This window comes from Oryctolagus cuniculus, chromosome 7, assembly GCF_051225735.1.
Source record: "Oryctolagus cuniculus isolate XC-2025 breed Fujian yellow rabbit chromosome 7, ASM5122573v1, whole genome shotgun sequence".
NCBI classification, from domain to species: Eukaryota; Metazoa; Chordata; class Mammalia; order Lagomorpha; family Leporidae; genus Oryctolagus; species Oryctolagus cuniculus.
In genome coordinates, this window is record NC_142873.1 from 82,256,122 (window position 1) to 82,279,647 (window position 23,526).

Genomic DNA, 23,526 nt, shown 5'->3' on the forward strand with positions numbered 1-23,526 from the left:
TTAAATCTCATCCTCTAAAAATTTTCAATAATAATTTTTAAAATCATGCCCATCCATCAGTCACCAGTCATCATTAGCTTGGGCTTCAATCCAGTCTCAGAAAAAAAAAAATATTTCAAGTGCCATTGGACAGTCCTGCTTGACCCCACCTTGTAACTAAATCAGCCATCCCCAGAGCACACTCTGATACCTGGAATCAGCTTCAAGGCATTCTCAAGGTACTCGTCTTCTGTGATGGGCTGTCCTTTCAAGTTCAGTTCCAGGGTGAAATCCCGCACAGCCCAAACAAAGTCTGGAAAGAAACTCACAAACTCTGCGGAGTCCTCTACCTCATCAGATGGGGGAGAAGATCTTGCCCTGATTAACTCTGTGAGTTCAGTAACAAAGCTGAAATCTCAGTTAAGGAAAAAAAAAAAAAAACTACACCACAAATTCTACATCTCACTTAGAAACAACTCAGAAAAACACTCCCCTTTTCCCTGTGTCCACTCTTAATGACCCAGGAAAATTTAGTTACATAAAGAAGAAATAGTCTCAACTGCCATTCTCCTAAGCTCAGTGAAATATGGAAGTTCCATTTCTGGAAGGATACTACAGCTGCTCCAGGGCCTGGTGGTTGATGGTGCCCAGGCTGTTGTAGACAAAGGCGCTGCTCAGAAGCACGGCCAGGGCAAAGATCCAGGAGTCATTCTTAGGGTCTCCCTGGGAAGTCCATTAGAACAAGGGACTTACACATCTACTCTTCATTTACTCATCTGTCATTCATTTGGCTGCTTGTTCACACTTTGGGTATATTATAACTGAATATTAGGGTAAATAACAAATTTCAAATATAATTCAAAAATGAAATGCAGTCTTGATATATTAGGACCACACTCTGTATAGATATTCAAATAACTGAATGACACTGTTACTGTCCAAGTATTTAATAAAGTGCTTAAACACAGGTGTCTACTAGTAAGTATAGAAGTATCTCACTGTAAACTTTATTCTTAATGATTAATATAACATGGACACAAATCCTATGCAATAAGTTCAACAATTCTTCACCAGCATAGAGCCTGCATTTGTTTTGTGCTTATGAAGTTCCATATGACAATTTTTACCTCCAGAATATGATGTTATAGAGCAAATACATGTCACTATATAAATGTAACCAAAATGATAATCCTCCCCATGAGTGGAATCCAAAGTTGTCCAAGACCAAACAACAAAACAAAGGTGAAGATACGGAGGCCTATGGATGTGAATAATTACCGTGAATTCAGAATGAGTAGGGATTCTGTGTGACTGGGATATGATGGCAGTAAATAGAAAATAGCTGAGATTTGAAGAGTTCATAGATAGAAAAAGGGTTTGTAAAGATGAAGGGATCCAGCAGGCAAAGAACTAACAGAGGCTAAGTTGGAACTTTCAGCTCATAGTCACATAAAGGCATTACAAAATTATCCCACTTGATGGAAGTGCTGAGTACACAGGCTGGAATGGGAGGGAAGGCTGGAAATGAGATTCCTGTCAAGACGTAGAAAGCATTACCCTATCACAGTATGAGTCACAAGGTCTGCCAGTAGTATCTTTTGCACCACTTTATATTTTGTTTTGCTTTGATCCTTTAACAAATTAAATTACATGAATAGGTTTATGGAAAGTATTATTTATTAAAAATCAATAGTCCATATTGGTTATAATTACATAAAGATCAATAGTTTAAAACTGAATTTTTAAAATCAATTTCTAAGTTGGTGCTTTCTCCCATCATAAGAAAAGCCAAAGATCTATTGCTGCTTCTTGTAATTTAGACTGAGACTCATAAATAAATAAAAATAATGATTGTACCTAATACTATGAAGACAAAATGCTTAAAATCACCCAATACATGATTTTTTGTTGGGGGAGGGTACAGTTCATGGTTTCAAAGAAATTAGTTAAGAATTGATCATCAAAGCTCAGAGAGTTGGATTAAAAATCTAATAATAAACAGAAGCTTTTCTAAAGATGATTTAAACAGATTTCTTCACAGAAACCATATTTTCAAAGTCGCTACCTCCAACTCAATCAACCTCCCATTTTTTGTAGATTCAATTGATCTAATGGAATAGAACTTTCTCAGGAAGCTCTTGCTAACTCAAATGATTAGATTGGTTTCCCACTTTTTGCACTGGTGCTACTCTGTGTGTATTGTGTTGTAGTCTCTATAACTAGGCTTGACCCATTACTTTATTTACAGTTTTATCTTTAGTACTTAGTGCAGAGTCCTGGAACTGACTTGCTCATTTGTATTCATTAAATTAAATGATTACTCCAGCATTAAAAGTAAGAAGAATCTCTTTTCATCATATATCAAAATGTTTGAGGTTACTAAGGAAGTTCGAAGAAACAATTTCACCTCTTTGCTCATTATTGGATTTGCATTTAAGAGAAATATGTCAGAAAAAGTGAAGTGATATGGCAAATTAAAATGTAAGAGCACAGGTGAGAGTAGAGAACATTCTGGACCTTACCTTTTCCACATCTCTCTTCATCACATATCAAAGTGCTTGAGGCTACTAAGGTAGTCTGAAGAAACAGATTTTTAACTTCCTGGCTCATTGTTGGATTTGCAGTTTAGAGAAATGTGTCAGAGAAAGTGAAGTGATGTGCCAGTTAAACTGTAAGAGCACAGTTGAGGGCAGAGAACATTGTCTGGCTTACCTTTTCCACATCGCCCAGGCCCTCAGTGTCCAGGAGGACCAGGGTGTGGTTTGGCTTGGAGGGGTGGGGCACGCACCACATCCAGATGCCCTTGGTTTCAGATTCTATGGTGGAGCCCAGAGGGAAGCCTGAAGGGAAGAGGACAATTAAAAAACCCTGAGAGCAGGCTGATGGGGTGGCCAGGGTTATATTCTTAGAAGTTTTGCTGAGAGAAAGATGAAAGATACCCAAGACTACAAACACTATAATTCCTTGTAAATAAAGTGCCAAAAGAAAGACCAAAGTGCACTGATGTTAGAGTGTATACACAGGCTGTAGAACTATTTTGAAAAAGCAGAGCCATCAGGCAAGAAAAAGAAATTAAAGGAATACAAATTGGGAAGGAAGAACTCAAACTATCCCTCTTTGCAGATGATATGACTCTTTACTTAGGGGACCCAAAGAACTCTACTAAGAGACTATTGGAACTATGGAAGAGTTTGGCAAAGTAGCAGGATATAAAATCAATGCACAAAAATCAACAGCCTTTGTATACACAGGCAATGCCACAGCTGAGAAAGAACTGCTAAGATCCATCCCATTCACAATAGCCACAAAAACAATCAAATACCTTGGAATAAACTTAACCAAGGACGTTAAAGATCTCTACAATGAGAATTACAAAACCTTAAAGAAATAGAAGAGGATACCAAAAAATGGAAAAACCTTCCATGCTCAAGGATTGGAAGAATCAACATCATCAAAATGTCCATTCTCCCAAAAGCAATTTATAGATTCAATGTGATACCAATCAAGATACCAAAGACATTCATCACAGATCTAGAAAAAATGATGCTGAAATTCATATGGAGACACAAGAGACCTGGAATAGCTAAAGCAATCTTGTACAATACAAACAAAGCTGGAGGCATCACAATACCAGATTTCAGGACATACTACAGGGCAGTTGTAATCAAAACAGCATGGTACTGGTACAGAAACAGATGGATAGACCAATGGAACAGAATAGAAACACCAGAAATCAATCCAAACATCTAAAGCCAACTTATATTTGATCAAGGATCTAAAACCAATTCCTGGCTCTTGGCCCTTCTCTCCTGATCGCTCTCAGTTTCTCTCTCTAGCCTCCTCCTCTGGGCTCTTGGCTCTTGGCTCTGCTCCCTGCTCTCTCAGTCCTTCTCTCCTGCGCTCTCTTGGCCTCTCCTGGCTTCTCTCCTCTCTCTTATCCCTCCTCTGTCTCTCTCTCACAGTCTCCTTCTCTCTTTTTCCTTTGCTGCCCCTTCACTCCGGTCTGTAGGGTGTTCCCCAATAAACCCTTTCCCTTACTCCGGTGTCCGGTGTGCTTTGCGACAGCTAATATTAAGATATAACATTGGTGCCGTGACTCGGATAGCCTCATATTGGTAATCCAGTGTCCCCCAGTGCTCTGGGGTCCTGGATTTCTGCCGGTCACAAAGCACACCTCTGGAACTCTTTCCAAGCCACTGAACGCTCTGCGATCTCCATCCACACATTGGCCTTCCAAATTTTGAGGTAAGACGTGGAATGAAAATCCCTCACAGCGACTTCTATTTGAGTGGTGGTCTACTGTCGGATACTTGCCTGACTACTCTCATAAAGGTCGTAGCACTGGACTCTAGCCACCACTCCTACTTCTACTTAAGGCCTTTAGCCTCTACGGACACTGTGTCCAGGCAACAGTGGGTGCGAGTGACGACTCCATCTCTGTTCGCCTCTTTACAGGCGAGGCCCTGGGCTCCAGCGGGCACTTGGGTGACGACCCCACCTTCTGTTCCCACATTCTTTCGTTAGTCAGATAGCGGGAATGCAAGGACGCTTGCAATCCACGGATCTGACTCTACAGGTCACAATGGGAACTCTTCTCTAACCGCGTTCCGTCTGATGGTCCCTCTCAAATTGGCCCCAGCCCTCAAAAAGTGGCCCCTCCATGGTGGCGCATTTGGCCCTGAGGGATCAGAAGTCCGAGTAGTTTGACCCTGATAACATCTTATCACTTCCATGAGCGGTCGGGAAAATGGAAGGAGATTCCATATGTTCAAGCCTTTTCCTATCTTCGAACTAAACCTTCCCTGTGTACTTCTTGCTCTCCCACTCAGGTCCTTCTGGTCTCCAAGATTTGCACTAGGGGTCAGAGGCCTGAGCAAAAAATCCTTTCTTCTGCCCCATCCTGTTTCTGCCACTACCACAGCTTCCTTTGATCCTGCAGATGACTTCCTCCCTAGCTCCTATCCCCACTCACTGTATCTCCCCCTCCCACCTAGGAATTCTTTATCTCAGAGCCCAAAGTCTACTATCTCTGTCTTATCAGTTTGGGAATGGCTGTCTTCATGGTTTTCAACTGGTCTTTTGTCCCTCTCCTGTCCCAGTCTTACCATAAGAATAGCAAGGGAATGGTAGTCCCATCCTTTTGGGCTCCCTGCTGATTGAGAAACAAATTAGGTATCCCACCCTTTTGAAGGCTCTTGTTTTATCTTGAGCAAGGAAAACAGGCAAAGCAGGTTTCCTGCATGGACCTGGCCCACTGTAACTAATTTTTCTTTGAATCTAGGAAGATCTACCTAGATCTACCTTTAAAAATACTGCTTTGTAAAATGCTGAACTTATTTTGCAATTTATTTTGACAGGTTTCTGGGTAATCAGTACTCAATGAAACAGCAATGGGTAATTAGCACTTGTTTTAGATGAATGCAATTTTAATTTCAATTTAATTCAGATAAAAATATATCAGCATCCTAAGTCATTTAAGTGTAACTGCTAATTTAAATTGGGTAAAACTTTTGTATACTCAACATGTTATAGTCTATAAAAAACTATTTGGGTTAGCTTACAAACTGTCTATGAAAATAGTTCAACACTGTTTAAAGTAACTCAGGCTAAAACTTGATGCATTACCTTAATCTTAATTTGAAGATTTTTAACAGTTTATCTCAAAATGTAAATCAAGGACATTGGCAGATGGAAAACATCACAAGTATACTAATCTATTCCTCTTTAACATAAAATTGAAATCTGATCCCTCTGTTAAAGCAATGTGCTAAAGTAATCTATTATATTCTCTTAATGTCTGTTAAATTCTAATTGTTTAAAAACAGCTGAATTTTTATTAAGAGCTATGGGTTATTTAAATATGTGCTTCTTTTCAAACATTTAAATAATTACCTTGTAACAATGATCAAATTTGGTCTATATTATGTTATGATGTTAAAGAATCTTACTTCAACCAGATATTTTGGATTTTGAGCCTTCTTGACATTCTTGACAGGCATTCAAAAAATCAAAGTTTCAAATAATTTGGACTCTGAAATTTCCAGTAAATTCTGGACTTCGGTTTTTCCAGTTCGGGCCCAACTGAAAAAATCGAAGGACTTATGTCTCTCATCTTGTAGAGACACCAATTAATCAGGCTATTTGTATTATATTAGAAGTACTGTCAAGATGTGAAGTGGTGCTAACTTTTAAGTTTCTATAATATAAAATGGCACTAATACAAATGTCAGAATTAAAAAGTCTAATAATCTTGTGTTACTAGACATAATGGTTATCTTAATGAGAAAGCCCCAGAGGCCTAAAAGAGTTCCGTGCTTTGTAAAATCCTACAGGTGCTTTCAGAAATACTGTGTGCAGTAAGCAAATGCCTCTTATTGGTTAATGAGTTTATAATATTAAATGTGGCAACTTATAGTCTTTTGTCATCCACAGTTTGGTATATCAGATTTGTTGCTCATAAAACTAAAGCATTGTTGGTTCTGTGTTTAGCTGTCTTCTTATAGGTTCTGATGAACTTTTTCCAGCCACATATATTGTATTCAGTACTTTGGGATGACTCTGTAAACAGATGAAGCCAATAATATATTAAAGGTACCAACTGTGAGAAAGTATGGTTGGCTGAGGTTACTAAAACAAAAAGTAATTCAAATCAATTGGTAATTTACAAACAGCAATTCGATTTTTTAAAAAAGCTATTAAAACTGCTTTATTGTTCTATCTGTCATGTTGTATGTGTATACATATTGTATGTCTGCATGGGAAAATTTACTAAGAATTTTATTTTAATTAGCTTATAGATAAGATTGTCCATAAATTTAAACAGCTAAAATAATTCAAAGATATATTTTAATTCATGTGACCTGAATCTGTATCATATGTTTTAAACTTGTTGATAGAAAGAAACTAAAAACATTTTATATGCTTGTGCTGAAATTTGCTGGTTAAACAAGCTACATCATGTTAGATATTTAAGAGATGTTTCCAAATATATGTATTAATATTTATGGAAGGCATTGGGCCTTCTGGTAAATGTTTTCTTAAGTTGTTATCTAATGGTTAAAACTGCTTTCTAAGTTTTCATGTGACATTGCTATTGTCAGTAAGCGATCTGAGACTGGCATCCCTATTTCTCTAGTCTAAGCCCAACTTGTTCTCTCGTTTCTCTATTCTCTTCGAGGTAGGAAACTAATTCTATTATGAAGGAATCTCCAAGATTCAAAATTTGATTTTAGATCTTATAAAAAGAGATGGCTAACACATTTCTGTAATAGCATAGCCAAAATAAGAGCTTAAATTATAATTTCTCAGCTAGATTTACTTCGCCATCAGCGAGGTAAACAGTAAACAGGAAAGCCTCCCTTTCAGAAGAAAGGGAAAGAAAGTTTTAAAGTGAGAATATAGTTTTCCTCATGGGCATTCTCTGTCTCAACATAAACTACTACAGAACATGCCTGTGACTACCGACTTCTAGTTTAGGCCACTGAAGATTAGAGATGGGACTTGAGCACCCCCTTGACTTGCATCCTCTGGTCTGCTTTAACAAAAACCAGGAGGAAAAAAAAAAAAGCTAGGCATCAGAAGCAATGGGTGGCAGGCCTGTTAATGGCTGCTCTGTACAGTGGTCTGCCCTCAAGGAGACCCAACAGGCCAGTCCACTGCAGTGGCTTTCAGTGTGGAAAGCCTGGGCTTCTCAGAAGTCAGTTTATGAAGAGCCCTGGGAGCTCTGCAAGCCAAGAGTTGGGTCACTGGAAATGGACCTGCCCTGGAGTCGAAGGATGTCCAGGTCAGAGCCACAGATCATATTGGCTCTAAGCGGAAAAGCCCTTCACTCAGCCCAGCTTTCAAAGTGACCACTGCAACTGAGGAATTGGCCAAATAGGGTCAGTAACATTGCAGGCAGAACTGTATATTTCCTGTTGGAGTTGCCACTTGCTTTACCTGGCCAGCTCTCCTCCCAGGCCAGCTAGGTAATGCAAATCAACAGGGTGCCTTCCCCAAGGAGGATCACACCTCCCTTAGGGTGTAGGCTATATGAAGAGATAGATGAGTCTAAGCCTCACAATTTACAAGGCTTTCAAGCCCACCCGATTATTTTCAAGCCCCTTCTGTCAGGTTCTATTTGCCTCTCAATCAGAAAACTTATTTTTAGCTTAGACAGCACCTTTCTTAGGTTCTCTAATAACAACTCTGTCCTCTGTATCTAGCCCACTTGAGCCTCATTCCTTTGTAACCATAGCCTCTACTCTACCACCAATGGCTCTACTCCCAACCTGTGTGTACTGATGGTCCTCTTCCCCACTTAATGTTGTATGACTGTTCAGAATTTCTCTACAGACAAACCCCACTACCTGCAAAAGTTAGTGGCCTTTCTCCCAGTCTTGCTGGAATCAGCTTTAAGCAACATCCATCAAACTGTCCCCACAAGGGTCCAGAGACCCCCTCCATTTCCTCTCTATAAAATCCTCTTACCTGGTTAATGCTACTCTTAGGATCATTGGTTACTACTCTCACCCTGTCTTCTATACTAAGAATGTCTAAGTGTTTACAGCAGGTGATAATGGAACAAACGAAGGCCTTCAGCAACCAGGCAGTCAACCAAATGCTGCTACAGGGATATACTCGGCTCCCCACCCAGGAGACAGCGGCCTGAGACATTGCCCCATGTCAGCAGGAAGTAGCTCTACAGACAGATCATCGTCCCTCTACCCCTCTTGGACTTTTGGGACTAATGTAATCCCATACAAACCTTGCTTTATAAAAAAACAAAAGGGGGGAATGTTAGGAAACTGGCGCAGTTTTAGCCAGGTGGCTGCATGGCCCAGCTACCTGAGCCAGGCTCCACCCCCATCCTAATGGGATTGGCTGCTCCTGCTTCCCTGCCCACCCTCAGGCAAAGTTTTAAAAGGGCCTGTTCCTGAACACGTGCTCTCTTGGCCCTTCTATCTGGCTCTTTCTCGGTTCCTCTCTCCAGCCTCCTCCTCTGGGCTCTTGGCTCCTTCTCTCCTGCACTCTCTTGGCCTCTCTTGGCTTCTCTCCTCTCTCTTCTCCCTCCTCTGTCTCTCTCTCTCACAGTCTCCTTCTCTCTTTTTCCTTTGCCGCCCCTTCACTCGGTCTGTAAGGTGTTCCCCAATAAACCCTTCTCCTTAAAAAAATAATAAAATAAAACCAATTCCTGGAGTAAGGACAGTCTATTCAATAAATGGTGCTGGGGAAACTGGATTTCCATGTGCAGAAGCATGAAGCAAGACCCCTATCTTACACCTTACACAAAAATCCACTCAACATGCATTAAAGACCTAAATCTATGACCCGACACCATCAAGTTATAAGAGAACATTGGAGAGACCCTGCAAGATATCGGCACTGGAAAAGACTTCTTGGAAAAGACCTCAAAAGCACAGGCAGTCAAAGCCAGAATAAACTATTGGGATTGCATCAAACTGAGAAGTTTTTGTACTGCAAAACAAACAGTCAAGAAAGTGAAGAGGCAACCGACAGAATGGGAAAAAATATTTGCAAACTATGCTACAGATATAGGATTAATAACCAGAATCTACAATGAGGTCAAGAAACTCCACAACAAAAAAACAAACAACCCACTTGAGAGATGGGCCAAGGACCTCAATAGACATTTTTCAAAAGAGGAAATCCAAAGGGCCAACAGGCACATGAAAAAATGTTCAAGATCACTAGCAATCAGGGAAATGCAAATCAAAACCACAATGAGGTTTCACCTCATCCCAGTTAGAATGGCTCACATACAGAAATCTACCAACAACAGATGCTGCCGAGGATGTGGGGAAAAAGGGACACTAACCCACTGTTGGTGGGAATGCAAACTGGTTAAGCCACTATGGAAGTCAGTCTGGAGATTCCTCAGAAATCTGAATATAACCCTACCATACAACCCAGCCATCCCACACCTTGGAATTTACCCAAAGGATATTAAATTGGCAAACAAAAAAGCTGTCTGCACATTAATGTTTATTGCAGTTCAATTCACAATAGCTAAGACCTGGAATCAACCCAAATGCCCATCAACAGTAGACTGGATAAAGAAATTGTGGGACAAGTAGCTGTAGAATACTATACAGCAGTAAAAACAATGAGGCCGGCGCCGCGGCTCACTAGGCTAATCCTCCGCCTAGCGGCGCCGGCACACCAGGTTCTAGTCCCGGTCGGGGCGCCGGATTCTGTCCCAGTTGCCCCTCTTCCAGGCCAGCTCTCTGCTGTGGCCAGGGAGTGCAGTGGAGGATGGCCCAGGTGCTTGGGCCCTGCACCCCATGGGAGACCAGGAAAAGCACCTGGCTCCTGGCTCCTGCCATCGGATCAGCGCAGTGCGCCGGCCGCAGGGCGCCGGCCACGGCGGCCATTGGAGGGTGAACCAACGGCAAAGGAAGACCTTTCTCTCTGTCTCTGTCTCTCACTGTCCACTCTGCCTGTTTAAAAAAAAAAAAATGAAACCTGGTCATTTGCAAAAAAATGGAGGAATCTGGAAAACATCATGCTGAGTGAATTAAGCCAGTCCCGAAGCGAAGAATATCATATGTTCTCCCTGATCGGCCACAGCTAACCAACCACAAAAAAGGAAACCTGTTGAATTGAAAGGGACACTATGAGAAGGAGTGACTTGATCAGCCCTTGTCCTGACTGTTGATGTACAATTTAATACTTTATCCCTTTTAGTATTTTTTTTATTCTGCTTAATACTATTGGTTGAACTCTGTAATTAACACACATTTATTCTTAGGTGTTGAAATTTAACTGAAAAGTGATCCCTGTTAAACATAAGAGTGGGAATAAGAGAGGGAGGAGATGTACAATTTGGGACATGCTCAACTGTACTTGCCCCAAATGGTGGAGTTAGAAACGTGCCGGTGGATTCCAATTCAATCCCATCAAGATTGCATGTACTAAGGCCATCTCACTAGTCCAAGTGATCAATTTCTGTTCACAATTGATCACACTGATAGGTCTAAAAGTCAAAGGGATCAAATAAACAAGACTAGTGTCTGCTAATACTAACTGATAGAATAAAAAAGGGAGAGAACGATCCAACATGAGAAGCAGAATACACAGCAGACTCATAGAATGGCAGATGTCCTAAAGAGCACTCTGGCCTCAGAATCAGCCCTTAAGGCACTCGGATCTGGCTGAAGAGCCCATGAGAGTATTTTAGGCATGGAAAGCCAAGACACTCTTGCGGGGAAAAAAAAAAAAAAAAGGACCTAAATGAAAGATCTCTGCAAGTGAGATCCCAGTGGAATGAACAGGTCATCAAAGAAGGAGGTACCTTTCTCTAAAGGAAGGAGAGAACTTCCAATTTGACTATGGCCTTGTCTAAATAAAATTGAAGTCAGCAAACTCAAGAGGCTTCCATAGCCTTGGAAACTGATGCCATAATCAAGAGTGTCAATTTGTTAAGTCAACAAAAGGAGTCACTGTGCACTTACTCCTCATGTGGGATCTCTGTCCTTAATGTGTTATTCAATGTGAAGTGATGCTATAACTAGTACTGAAACAGTATTTTACACTTTAGGTTCTGTGTCGGTGCAAACTGATGAAATCTTTACTTAATATATACTAAATCGATCTTCTGTATATAAAGATAATTGAAAAGGAATCTTGATGTGAATGGAATGGGAGAGGAAGCGGGAGATGGGAGGGGTACAGGTGGGAGGGAAGTTATGGGAGGGAAACCATTGTAATCCATAAACTGTACTTTGGAAAATTATATTTACTAAATAAAGGTTAAAAAATAAAAAATAAAAAGCAAGAGTGGAAGGAGTGTGCCTATGAAACTAAAATTTCAGGAGCTCTAGTTAGAGTGTAAGGAGGTATTATTAGGACAGTTTGGTGTCTGTGAAGTTTTGTTTCTTGATCCTGATTACATGGGCATTCACTTTATATTTAACTTTATGTATATGTGTATATTATATATTCTTCTGTATGTGTCGTAGTTCAAATATTAGAAAAAATTTAATATAGAAAGAGAAGGGAATATAATTTATTACGTCATGAAGCAAAACAGAAGGCATTGTAGCTCAATTTTAATATTCAATGTACATTAATTCTATGAATGTTTCTGAATATTTTCAGAATTTTATATGCTACTTGAATGAAACATACAGTTTGTGAGAACAGATGTAAGAGGAAAAAAGAAATAATAACTATCGTTCATCTCCTGAGCAAGTTATAGTGGGAGGGATCAAGAGGATCAGAAGGAGGTTGGAGCAGTAGTTAGGATGCTATTTGGGACAGCTTTTTCTGATATCAAAGTGCCTGAGTCCAAGTTTCATCTCTGCTTCTGATCCAGTTTCTCAGTAGTGCATAGCCTGGAATGCAGCAAGTAGCAACTCAAGTACTCAGGTGCCTGTGAATCCTGGATAGAGCTCTAGGTGCTTGTGACCTGGCCCATCCCCAGTTGTTGAGAGCATCTGGGACTGAAAGAGCAGATGAACGATCTCTGTCGGGCTATTTTGCTGCCCTCAAAAGAAATATAAATAAATGCTTAAAAGGTAAAGAAAATGAAGTGGAGTTGATCTTTTGAAAGACATAAGGAACTCCTCATTAATAGGCTAACTAATAATATTTTCTGGATACATGTGTGGTTGAGGTTGTAAATCTGGAGGGGACAATGAGAAGTTTTCTTCTTTGCAGGAGTCATGCTCTCCTTTCAGGTGACTCTAGACAAGGAATCATCAGCCTATGTTGTCACTGGTGCCAAGCTAATGACCCCTGTTCCAGGCCCACACTCACCATGGTTCTGTCTTGCCAGGCGATTCATGAGATAGGATTTTCCTGTACGGCATAATCCCACAATGGCCACCACCACCACAGGTTGGGATATCTGGTTAAGAATCTCCAAAGCTATGGGATTCACTTTCAGCTGCTCTTCCCAGTTTTCCACTAGACAGATGGGGGTCTTCATGGTGCTATCAGTCGCCATGGTAACCTGTAACCCAAAAAAGTCATTGAGTAATAAAAGGATCCTGAAGCTGTTCCTATTGGTTATTCAAGTGTAATGCATGTCAGCTTTCTATTTATGCTCTGTATATGTCAACCTACAAAGTTTTATATATCTTTAAAAGAAAAATAACTCATCTAGAATGTCAACACCTGGTTACAGGTACCTTATATACCTTACTTCATGATTTTTATAAGAACTCTAAAAAAGCATTGCTCCAACTCTGGCTGTTGACTATACACAGAGTTGAGAGCATTGGTTACCAAAAAGAAAAAAAAAGAAAGAAAGAAAGAGAAGCACAAGACCTGTGCAGCAAACTCAGCAGTTAATATACTTTGGGGTTTCTGCAGTTCTTTTGCTGCTGAGCCTCATCATGGCTGCATTGAGGATAAGCTATGTTGTTGTGAAAATACACCAGTGTGGCATTCCTAACAAGAAGGCAGTCAGAGAGTATTTTTTAAAGATTTATTTATTTATTTTAGATGCAGAGTTACTAAGAGATGGAGAGACAGAGAGAAAGGCCTTCCATCCACTGGTTCACTCTCAAATGGTCGCAGTGGCCAAAGCTGGGCCGATCCGAAGCCAAAAGCCAGAAGCCAGGAGCCTTTTCAGGTCCTGCATGTGGGTGCCAGGGCCCAGGGACTTGGGCCACCTTATGCTGCTTTCCCAGGTGCATTAGCTGGGAGCTGGATCCAAAGTGGAGCAGCTGGGACTCCTCAAACCAGTGCCTATACCAGATGCCAGCATTGCAAGCAGTGCCTTAACCTACTACTCCATGGCACCAGCCCCAGTCAGAGAGATTTGGATGTCACTTATCTTCTCAAAAACAATGCTAAGCAGCATGTATGTGTTCAATAACTTTACTAGTGGTGTGGCCACCAGAAGGATTACTAACTTCTCTGCATCTCTGTTTCTTCTATAAAAGAGAAATAGTAAGCAGTGACAATCTAGTGGTCATTAAATAGCTCTTGAAGTACTCCTGAAACCATGCCTAGTTTACAGTGATTCCTATATAAACCATGCTTGAAAATAGAGTCTAAGGTAGCATGCAGATATTTCCTGAAGGGACGTGAAGAATTGGCTTTGGACAGAAATAGCAACACTAGTCCCCAGAGTAAAAGCAAGCAGAGGGCACAGCCCATGGTGAGGATGAGCAGGCAGGTGCTGACCCAACAGAAAGGCTGACAGAGGGAGAATGGATCAGCCAAGAGGAACTCAGAGCTGTCCTGGGATGAACTGCCAGGGTTGAAAGTCTGGGTTTAAATCACCCATTGCCCATACTGTGAAACCGTGCTGTGTCCAAAATATGGGCTCAACCAAAATGTCCATCATCATATGAAAACATGGTATACACACACACACACACACACATATATATACATACACTATCATACACACACACAAACACACACACAATGGACTATTGTTCAGCTATAAAAAAGAATACTATTCTGTCATTTCCATCAAAGTGATTGCAAATGGAAGACGTCATGTTGAGAGGAAAAAGCTGGACACAGAGATAAGTGCAGCATGTTATCTCATGTACGTTGGAGCTAAAAAACAAAAACTAATACTAGGACCAAAAAAATAGTAGAAATGGCTGTATGTACCAGTTTTGCTGCAAATATACTGTTATCAAACTTTGTTCTATATCAAAAATATTGTTAAAAATTCTATATCACTATAGTTTTCATAATCTGGGATTATTTTAAAATTCACTTTTCATGAGTGAAATTAACATTTTTTCATTTGATTATTGTTTATAGCCCTTGCCTATCTTCCTGTGAAATAAGTTCTCTTTTCTTTTAACTTGTTGAACTCTTTATTTAATATAGCATTATGCCTTTGACCATAATGTAAGTTAACAGTGTTATCTCAAACCTTCAAAGAAAGAGAGAGAGGGAGGAAGGCTGGAGGATAAGTATCATTATATTCTTAGAATCCTACCTGTGAACTATGTCAAATCTGCTCTCTTTATATTAATGTCACAATAAAACATTTTTAAATCATCCGTAGCTTGGGGGGAGACCTTACAGTTGGACTTCATCTTTGTAAATTTCTCATCAAGGTTACAGGTAAGCAATAATGGCTGCCTGATTTGCTACTGTAATACTGAGAAAAAGACACTCACTAAATTTTTTTAATATAAATGATTAAAATCCTTTTACCACAACAAGAAAGTCTGAAAATGTATTAGGATACGCCTCCTTGTTCTTTAAGTTGAAATTACCAAGAAATAATAACAATCCAAGATCTGTTAGAAAAACAAACAAAAGTTTTTAATAACCTTTCTTTGTATAGTTTCTCTACTTGTGTACAAGTGCTTGGGAGCAGAATTGGGCAGTGAAACTGGAGCTGTGCATTGTGTATTTGATGCAAAGCATTCTGAGCTATTTAACCAATGATTTGCTTTTACTCAGGTTCTGGTGGTGCAGGTTAAGTGAGCTGTTGCTGACATCTGGGGAGTGAACCACTGCGTGGGAATCAGTCTCTTTCTCTCTGTCCTCTACCTCTTAGATGCTTAACCAAATCCTTTTTAAAAATTATACATATTTTGTACCATGTGATGCTTTGATATATGACACATTGTGCAATGGCCAATCAGGTTAAACATAACTACCTCATGATACATTTATCATTTCTTTATGGGGAAAACCTTCAAATCTTTTCTTCTAGATTTTTCTACTTTTAAGAAAAATCTTTAGTACACTATCAGTATCACCCTACATACTGCAGAACACTAGAACTGCTTACTCTTATCTAAAATAACTTAGTACCTCCTAAATTGCCTTTGCCCACGCTTTCCTCCCAGCCGCTGGAAACCACCATTACACACTTAACTGCTGTGAGATGAATTCTTTGATTCCACAGGAGTGTGATCGCGGTGCACTGGTCTTTCTGTGCTGGTTTACTTCACTGAGCATAAAGAGCTCCAGGAGCAGGGTGGCGGGAGGTAGCCACCCCACAGCAGCGCCTCTGCCAGGTGCTGGATTTGGGTCCTAGAAAGGACTTCAGCCCCTTTGCACATAAGCGGGTAGGATCCTTCCCTTCTTGTTCTACTCAGAGCTCTTTGCTTGCAGCCCAGATTGGAAACCCTAGGAGCAGCAGGGCATCCTGGGCACAGCAGGCACAGGGCTGCAGCCTCTAAAATCCATTGAGATACTAAGGGGTCCAGAGAAAGCCCCTGCCGGCCTCGCACCAGGCCTGTGAAGTCCTCCTGCTGCCTGCGCCCACCACTCCTAAGTAGGCTGCGCTAGGAATTCATGGTGGTCGCCCTCAGTGAAGGGAAGGGGCCAAGGAGAAGAAGCACCTCCTCGCACTTACCTGACCAGGGCGCCACAGTCAGGGCCAAGTTCTCCTGTGCCTGCGCTCACCACTTGCCATCGCTCCTGATCTGGCTCCTCCTACACACACTGTTAAGTTGAAAACCACCGCTGTTCTCACCACCCAAATAAGGGCTGAGTGGAGGACAACCGAAAGCGAAATCATATGCTTTTCTTGGTAACGGTTGAGATGTTTGCTGTATTTTGCAGGTGGACAGGAAATCGTGGTTTCTAGGAAGAGGGGGTGAGGAAGTCTTAGGCTTCCAGGTTCTGAACCGCTGTGCCCCTGCTAATCCCTGAAGGAGCCCCTGTCCCTCTGTCCATTTTAGCACCCTTCAGTCAGACAAGAGCAGCCTCTGCCTCTAATGGCCACCACAGACACTGCCTGGGTAACACGCACACTCCTGGGCAAGCTGACCTCCCTGCAGGTCAGGGGCTTGCACAGGGGCCTGCAAGGAAAAGCAGTTCATCCTCCTGAAATCCAAACAGGAAGCACCTGGCATGGAGCCCTAGTGCAGGTGCCTGCTCTGGCGGATTGCTGAGGAGACACAGGCAAGCAACCAGCAGACCTCAGAAAGGGCCCCTTCACACCTGCGCAGCCCTGTGAGGGTGGCTCAGGTAAGCTGAAGAACGTGTCTCATTGTGTGGATGTTTCCACAAAAGCCGACCTAAGTATGATTCAAATACATTCCCAGGTTCCTGTAGGGTGTATAATGCTTCCTGGAACTAGTTTCTCTCTTTTTTTTTTTAACCTGGGGAAAGAAGGGTGTATTTCCATTTACATGGCATAATTCAGTGAAGCAATATTTATAATTCTATCACTAGTGATACAGCATCCACACCATGTTTATACTTTTTATTTTCACAAATAAGAGATAACATGTGATTTTTGTGTTTCTGGGTATGGCTTACTTCACTTAGCATGATGATCTGAGATCTGCTTGGTGGTTGAATATTACAAGTAGCATTTCATCTTATACACACCACACCACGTGACTCATCAGTGTTGCCTCCCGTATCAGCATTAGAAGGAAGCCGGGAGCAGGAGTTAGAGCTGGGTATCAAAGCCAGGCACTCCAATATGAGACAGGGTCTTAACTGGCATCTTAACTGCTAGTCCAGATGTCCTGCCAAGCTTTGAACTTTCACATGCTGTTCTTGAAACATAACTCGTTAGATGTGCAAACACTCAGTGAAACTGAGGAAGAAACCAGAATCAAAAGTAACAGCAAGTCTTGTTTTTCAGTACTAGCTTGAACAGATTGGTCAGCTTCAGTGGATTGCAGAATGTGACTGAGTAGAGGGAGATGGAAGACAACATTTTTCTCCCAACTTGACCTGCAGGAAACCCAAGCCCTCTGTTTCCCTACCTCTGGAAGGATGTCACATGATCATTTCTTTGTACTACTTTCCTGTTGGCTTAAGGGTCCTTGTCATATGGATGAGCAGAAACTATCAGTTTTTTAAAAGATTTATTTATTTGAAAAGCAGAGTTACAGAGAGGCAGAAGCAGAGGCAGAGGGGGAGAGAGAGAAAGAAAGAAAGAGAGTGAGAGAGACAGAGAGAGAGAGAGAGAGAGAGAGAGAGAGGTCTTCCATCGGCTGGTTCACTCCCCAAATGACTGCAACAGCCAGAGCTGGGTTGAGTCAGAGCCAGGACCACATGGATGCAGGGACCCAGGTGCTTGGGCCATCTTCTACTGCTTTCCCAGGCCATTGCAGAGATCTGGATCGGAAGTGGAGCAGCTGGGACTCAAACTGGCACCCATCTAGGATGTGACATTGCAGGCGGAGGCTTTACCCATATGCCACAGCTCCAATCTGAAATTATGAGTTTTCAACAGCTTATTCCTTAGTCATTTATTGGCTGGCGTAATGAATGATCTGAAATTGTTTTTACAATATGTAACATAATCCTTTTAATGCATTCAATTTTATAAGTAATGGTTTAAAAAAGTAAATGGAAAATACAGATGAACAAGGAAAACTAAGAACTTTTCTCCTTAAAATAATGCAGGTCTGCTGCTTGGGAGATTTTTCCACAGAATGTTTCCACACATTCCAACAGATTTGTCCCCTGTGCTGCACAAATACCCACAAGTGTCCCTATCTGGAGGACACATTGGTATCCTGTTGTGAGCTCTGGCTTCCCTGGGATACACATTGTGAACACAAAATTTAGAGTAGTTACACAGATTTCCTCCAAGGATGCTGCAGATGACCTGAGAATAAATTGAAAGAGTCCCCTGATAGGTGGGAGCTGGAAAGTGGGAGTTCTTCTAAGCAGAGTTTGTAATCCAGCAAATTCTAGTTACAAATGTAACTATAGTCATTAATTTCTCTGTGATGAAAGTACATTTTTAAATGGAAGATTATTTATGTGGATACTTGAATATGAAGCCCTCTCTAAGTTGTGCAAATTGCAGGAACTGATGAAATCTGCCTTTTAATCAGGGAGAGGCAGAGTCGCGTGCTCATGACAGTGCCCTTCAGCTGTCAGATGTCACTGTTGTAGATGGAGCCAGAGCCCTGCCTCACGAGGCACTTGTGTACCTAATGGTCCCTGGGAGGAGCAAAGAGCATACTTGCTGAAAATGATTATGGATTAGAATAAGAGGTCTAACCGATCCTGTGTAACACTTGGTGAACTGGCCCCTTCTACATCCCACCTACCCAAATGACAGAATAGTTCCTTTTACTCTTCAGGTTCAGTTCAGAGTCCCTTCTTCTTGCTGTTTCTTTTAAAATGGTCAATGATAAAAGGAAGACCTTTCTCTCTGTCTCTCTCTCTCACTGTCCACTCTGCCTGTAAAAGAAAATTGTCTACCAGAAATTTTAAAGTTCATAATCTTATATTTTTGAGTGACTATGAGACAAAGAGGGACACCCAGGCAGACAAAGACAGAGATGGCTGCCATCTACTCTTTCACATCTCAAATGTCTGCAATGACTGCAGCTAAAATGGGCAGGCTTTTCTCTTTTCTCAGCTCACCTTCTCAGCCAGGAAGCTGAGTATTTATGCAAAGGATAACAACTAAAGTCATTGGCAGGTTTTGCATGAAAGCAAATTCTGGTACCCATATCAGGACTCAGATGGAAACTTCGTCTTCTCTCAAATGAAATGCAAAGTGAAAGCGGGCAAGGTTTCCTTAAAATGGAGTTGATGCCCAGAAATCAGCTGTCTTCTAATTATATCTATTGTTTATCTCAGGCAACCAGAACATAGTTCCAGGGACAATTGAATGTTTTGTGAATGTTTATTAGTAACAGAGCTTTCCATCTACCATCCTACTCCATTCCAGGTTAAGCAAATCTACTGCTGTGAATTAATTTAGAAATGTTGATGACCAGTGATTTGACTATTGCTAAGGAATATGTTTATAAATATGTTTATAAATATAATTATGTGTGTATGAAGATACTTCAAGTTTAGTAGTATTAGTGGTATTGCTATCCCATTTATGAGTCAATGTTTTTCATCAATTACAGTTAATTATGAATTTCTATTCATGAATATAAATTATTTTATAATTATTAAAATGCAGATGTATAACATGAGAGAGATTTCATGTAAGCAAAAATCATTGATTTCAGTAAATAATTTCTAAGTAATTCTTATTTATTTAGGATTTTTTTTAAAGATTTATTTATTTGAAAGAGTTACATAGAGAGAGGAGAGAGAGAGAGTTCTTGCATCCAACGATTCACTCCCCAATTAGCTGCAACGGCCAGAGCTGTGCCCATCCGAAGTCAGGAGCCAGGAGCTTCTTCCGGGTCTCCCACATAGGTGCAGGGGCCCAAAGACTTGGGCCATCTTCTACTCGGGCCATAGCAGACAGCAGGATTGGAAGTGGAGCAGCCGGGTCTCAAACCGGTGCCCATATGGGATGCTGGCGCTTCAGGCCAGGACGTTAACCTGCTGTGCCACAGTGCTGACCCCTTAGGATTTCTTTTCAACTATTCATTTATTCTTAGACACATGTTAAACACAAGCATTAGCAATGGGCAAGGCACTGTCATGTTAGGGGTCTCTGGGCACAGAGGAATTATTCACATAAAAATAGTTCAGATGGTGTGTTGCCCTGCGCCTCCCAGTGTGCGGCCTTTTGGCCTCCACTCTGCCTCTGCTTTCCTGCTACATGCCTGTTCCACGTGGCACCCGGCCTGCTCTCTGCGGGTATGGACCCAACTTAGCTTCTAGATTTCTTTCTCCCCTTTCTCCTCTCCTCACTCCTGGGCGTTTCTCTCACTGAATGAAACATTTAAAACTTACCATGTCACCTGGTCTATTTGAGCTGGTATTCAGAATTCATCTCTGAATAGACAGTAAGAACCCACAGGATTATTAGTATCTAAAACTATTAATAAGAAAGGATGATATCATAATGGTGACCCAGATGGGTCCCTAAATAACAAAGGGACCTATTTAAAAAAAAAGATCAATTATGAACTGAAACTGATTACTTTGACTAGTGAGATGGCATTGGTACATGCCACCTTGATAGTATTGAATTAGAATCCCCTGGCATGTTTCTAACTCTAACATTAGGGGTAAGTCCAATTGAGCATGTGCTGAACTGTACATCTCCTCCCTCTCTTATTCCCACTCTTATATTTAACAGGGATCACTTTTCAATTAAATTTAAACAACTAAGAATAATTGTGTGTTAATTAAAGAGTTCAACCAATAGTATTAAGTAGAACAAACAAAAAAATACTAGGAGGGATAAAGTATTAAGTTGTTCCTCGACAGTCAGGACAAGGACTGATCAAGTCATTGTTTCTCATAGTGTCCATTTCACTTCAACAGGTTTCCATTTAGGTGCTTGGTTAGTTGTCACCAATCGGGAAGAACATATGATATTTGTCCCTTTGGGACTGGCTTATTTAACTCAGCATGATGTTTTCCAGATTCCTCCATTTTGTTGCAAATGACCAGATTTCATTGTTTTTACTGCTGTATAATATTCTATAGAGTACATATACAATAATTTCTTTATCCAGTCTACTGTTGATGGGCATTTAGTGACCAGTTTCAGTTCATAATTCATCATAATGATAGGATTAAGAGTCAAAGGGATCGCACAAACCAGACTAGTGTCTGTTAATACTAACTGATAGAATTAAAAAGGAGAGAACGATCCAACATGGGAAGCAGGATATACAGCAGATTCATAGAATGGCAAATGTCCTTAACAGCACTCTGGCCTCAGAATCAGCCCTTAAGGCATTCGGATCTGTCTAAAAAGCACATGAGACTATTTCAGGCATGGAAAGCCAAGACACTCTGGAAAAAAAAAATCTCTGTGAGTGAGATCCCAGTGGAAAGAATGGGACCATCAAAGAAGGAGGTACCTTTCTCTGAAGGGAGGAGAGAACTTCCACTTGGACTATGAATTTGTCCAAATAAGATCGGAGTTGGTGAACTCAGAGGCTTCCATAGCCTTGGCAACTCATGACAAGAGCCTCAGGTGATTACTGACGCCATAAACAAGAGTGTCAATTGTTAAATCAACAACAGGAGTCACTACACTTAGTCCCCATGTAGAATCTCTGTCCTTAATGTGTTGTACTATGAGATTAATGGTATAAATAGTACTCAAACAATACTTTCTACTCTGTGTTTCTGTGTGAATGCAAACTGTTGAAATCTTTCCTTAGTATATACTAAATTGATCTTCTGTATATAAAGATAATTGAAAATGAATCTTGATGTGAATGGGATAGGAGAGGGAGCGGGAGATGGGACGGTTGTGAGTGGGAGGGAGGTTATGGGGGAAAAAGCTGCTATAATCCAAAAGTTGTACTTTGGAAATTTATATTTATTAAATAAATATTAAAAAAATAAATAAGAGACTATTTATTAATATTTGTTTTGTTTAAAAGGAAAAAAAAACGCAACATGGTAAGAATCTTCTTCCCATGGCTTCTAACTTTGCTTATTTTTTTGCATTCCACCCTCTCCCCATCAGCATTTGCAATAATACATCAAAAGGCATTCTTCTCATATCTAGAAAACTCATACAGAAACATGATTTCCCAGATAAACAAAGCCATCTTCAATACTAAAGGCAGGCCGGCACCGCAGCTCACTAGGCTAATCCTCCGCCTTGCAGCGCCGGCACACCGGGTTCTAGTCCCGGTCGGGGTGCCGGATTCTGTCCCGGTTGCCCCCCTTCCAGGCCAGCTCTCTGCTGTGGCCAGGGAGTGCAGTCCTTGGGCCCTGCACCCCATGGGAGACCAGGAGAAGCACCTGGCTCCTGCCATCGGATCAGTGCGGTGCGCCAGCTGCAGCACGCTTGCCGCGGTGGCCATTGGAGGGTGAACCAATGGCAAAGGAAGACCTTTCTCTCTGTCTCTCTCTCACTGTCCACTCTGCCTGTCAAAAAATAAAAAATAAAAATAAAAAAAATACTAAAGGCAAAGCCAGCAGCATTGCAATATCAGAGTTCAAGACATCCTACAGCTATTATTATCAAAACAGCATGGTATTGGCGAAAAACAGACATGTGAGCTGATAGAAATTAATAGAAACACCAGAAATTAATCCACGCATCTACAACCAACTAATCATTGACTATTGAAGTTAAATCACTCTTTGCTGTTGGGAAAATTGGATTTCCACGTGCATAGGTATGAAACAAGACCCCTTTCTCTATACCCTATGTGAAAATTCATAGTTGCTCAAGAATATAAAGCTAAGATCAGAAATCATCAAATCACTAGAGGAAAATATGATGCAATGCATTGACATGGGTAAAGACTTCTTGGTTAAGATCAAAGAAACAAAGGCAATGAGAGTAAAAATATGCATGGAATTATATGAATCTAAAGGTTTAATATCCAGGTTCCATAAAGAGCTCAAGAAACTCAACAACACCAAAATACATGATTTAATTAAGAAATGGGCAAAGGATTTGAACAGGCATTTTTCAAAAGGTGAAACTCAAATAACCAACAGACATTTTAACAAATACTCAGAATCACTAGCCAACAGGGAAATATAAATAAAACCAAAGTGAGGTATCATCTCACCCAGTTGGAATGACTGTCAGCTAAATATTAAAAAACAACAAATTCTGGCAGGGATGTAGAGAAAAGCATACACTAATACACTGTAGGTGGAAATGCAAACTGTTACAACCATTAAGGAACACACAATGGAGATCTCATAGAAAACTAAAATTAGATTTGGCATATGACCCAACTATACCACTTCTGGGAATATACACAAAGTAAATAAAATCAGCATATGAAA

The 23,526-nt window shown here is 40.8% G+C and overlaps 1 protein-coding gene across 11 annotated transcripts in view; it reads right to left on the bottom strand.

Annotated features, from left to right (window-relative positions):
* The window catches only part of LOC138850611 (guanylate-binding protein 7), a 121,982-nt gene extending 105,586 nt beyond the window's left edge, over positions 1–16,396 (bottom strand). For all 11 annotated transcript variants that reach the window (XR_016210937.1, XM_089300402.1, XM_089300400.1 and 8 more), the window contains exons 1-5: positions 16,271–16,396; positions 12,739–12,934; positions 2,692–2,819; positions 593–702; positions 191–387 (exon numbers count right to left, since the gene is read on the bottom strand). Coding sequence is in view for 10 of the 11 variants with exons in the window: in XM_089300402.1 (XP_089156528.1) it covers positions 191–387; positions 593–702; positions 2,692–2,819; positions 12,739–12,928 (625 nt within the window). In the remaining variant the exon portion in view is untranslated. The remainder of the gene's footprint in view (positions 1–190; positions 388–592; positions 703–2,691; positions 2,820–12,738; positions 12,935–16,270) is intronic.
* Positions 16,397–23,526: the final 7,130 nt, after the last annotated feature.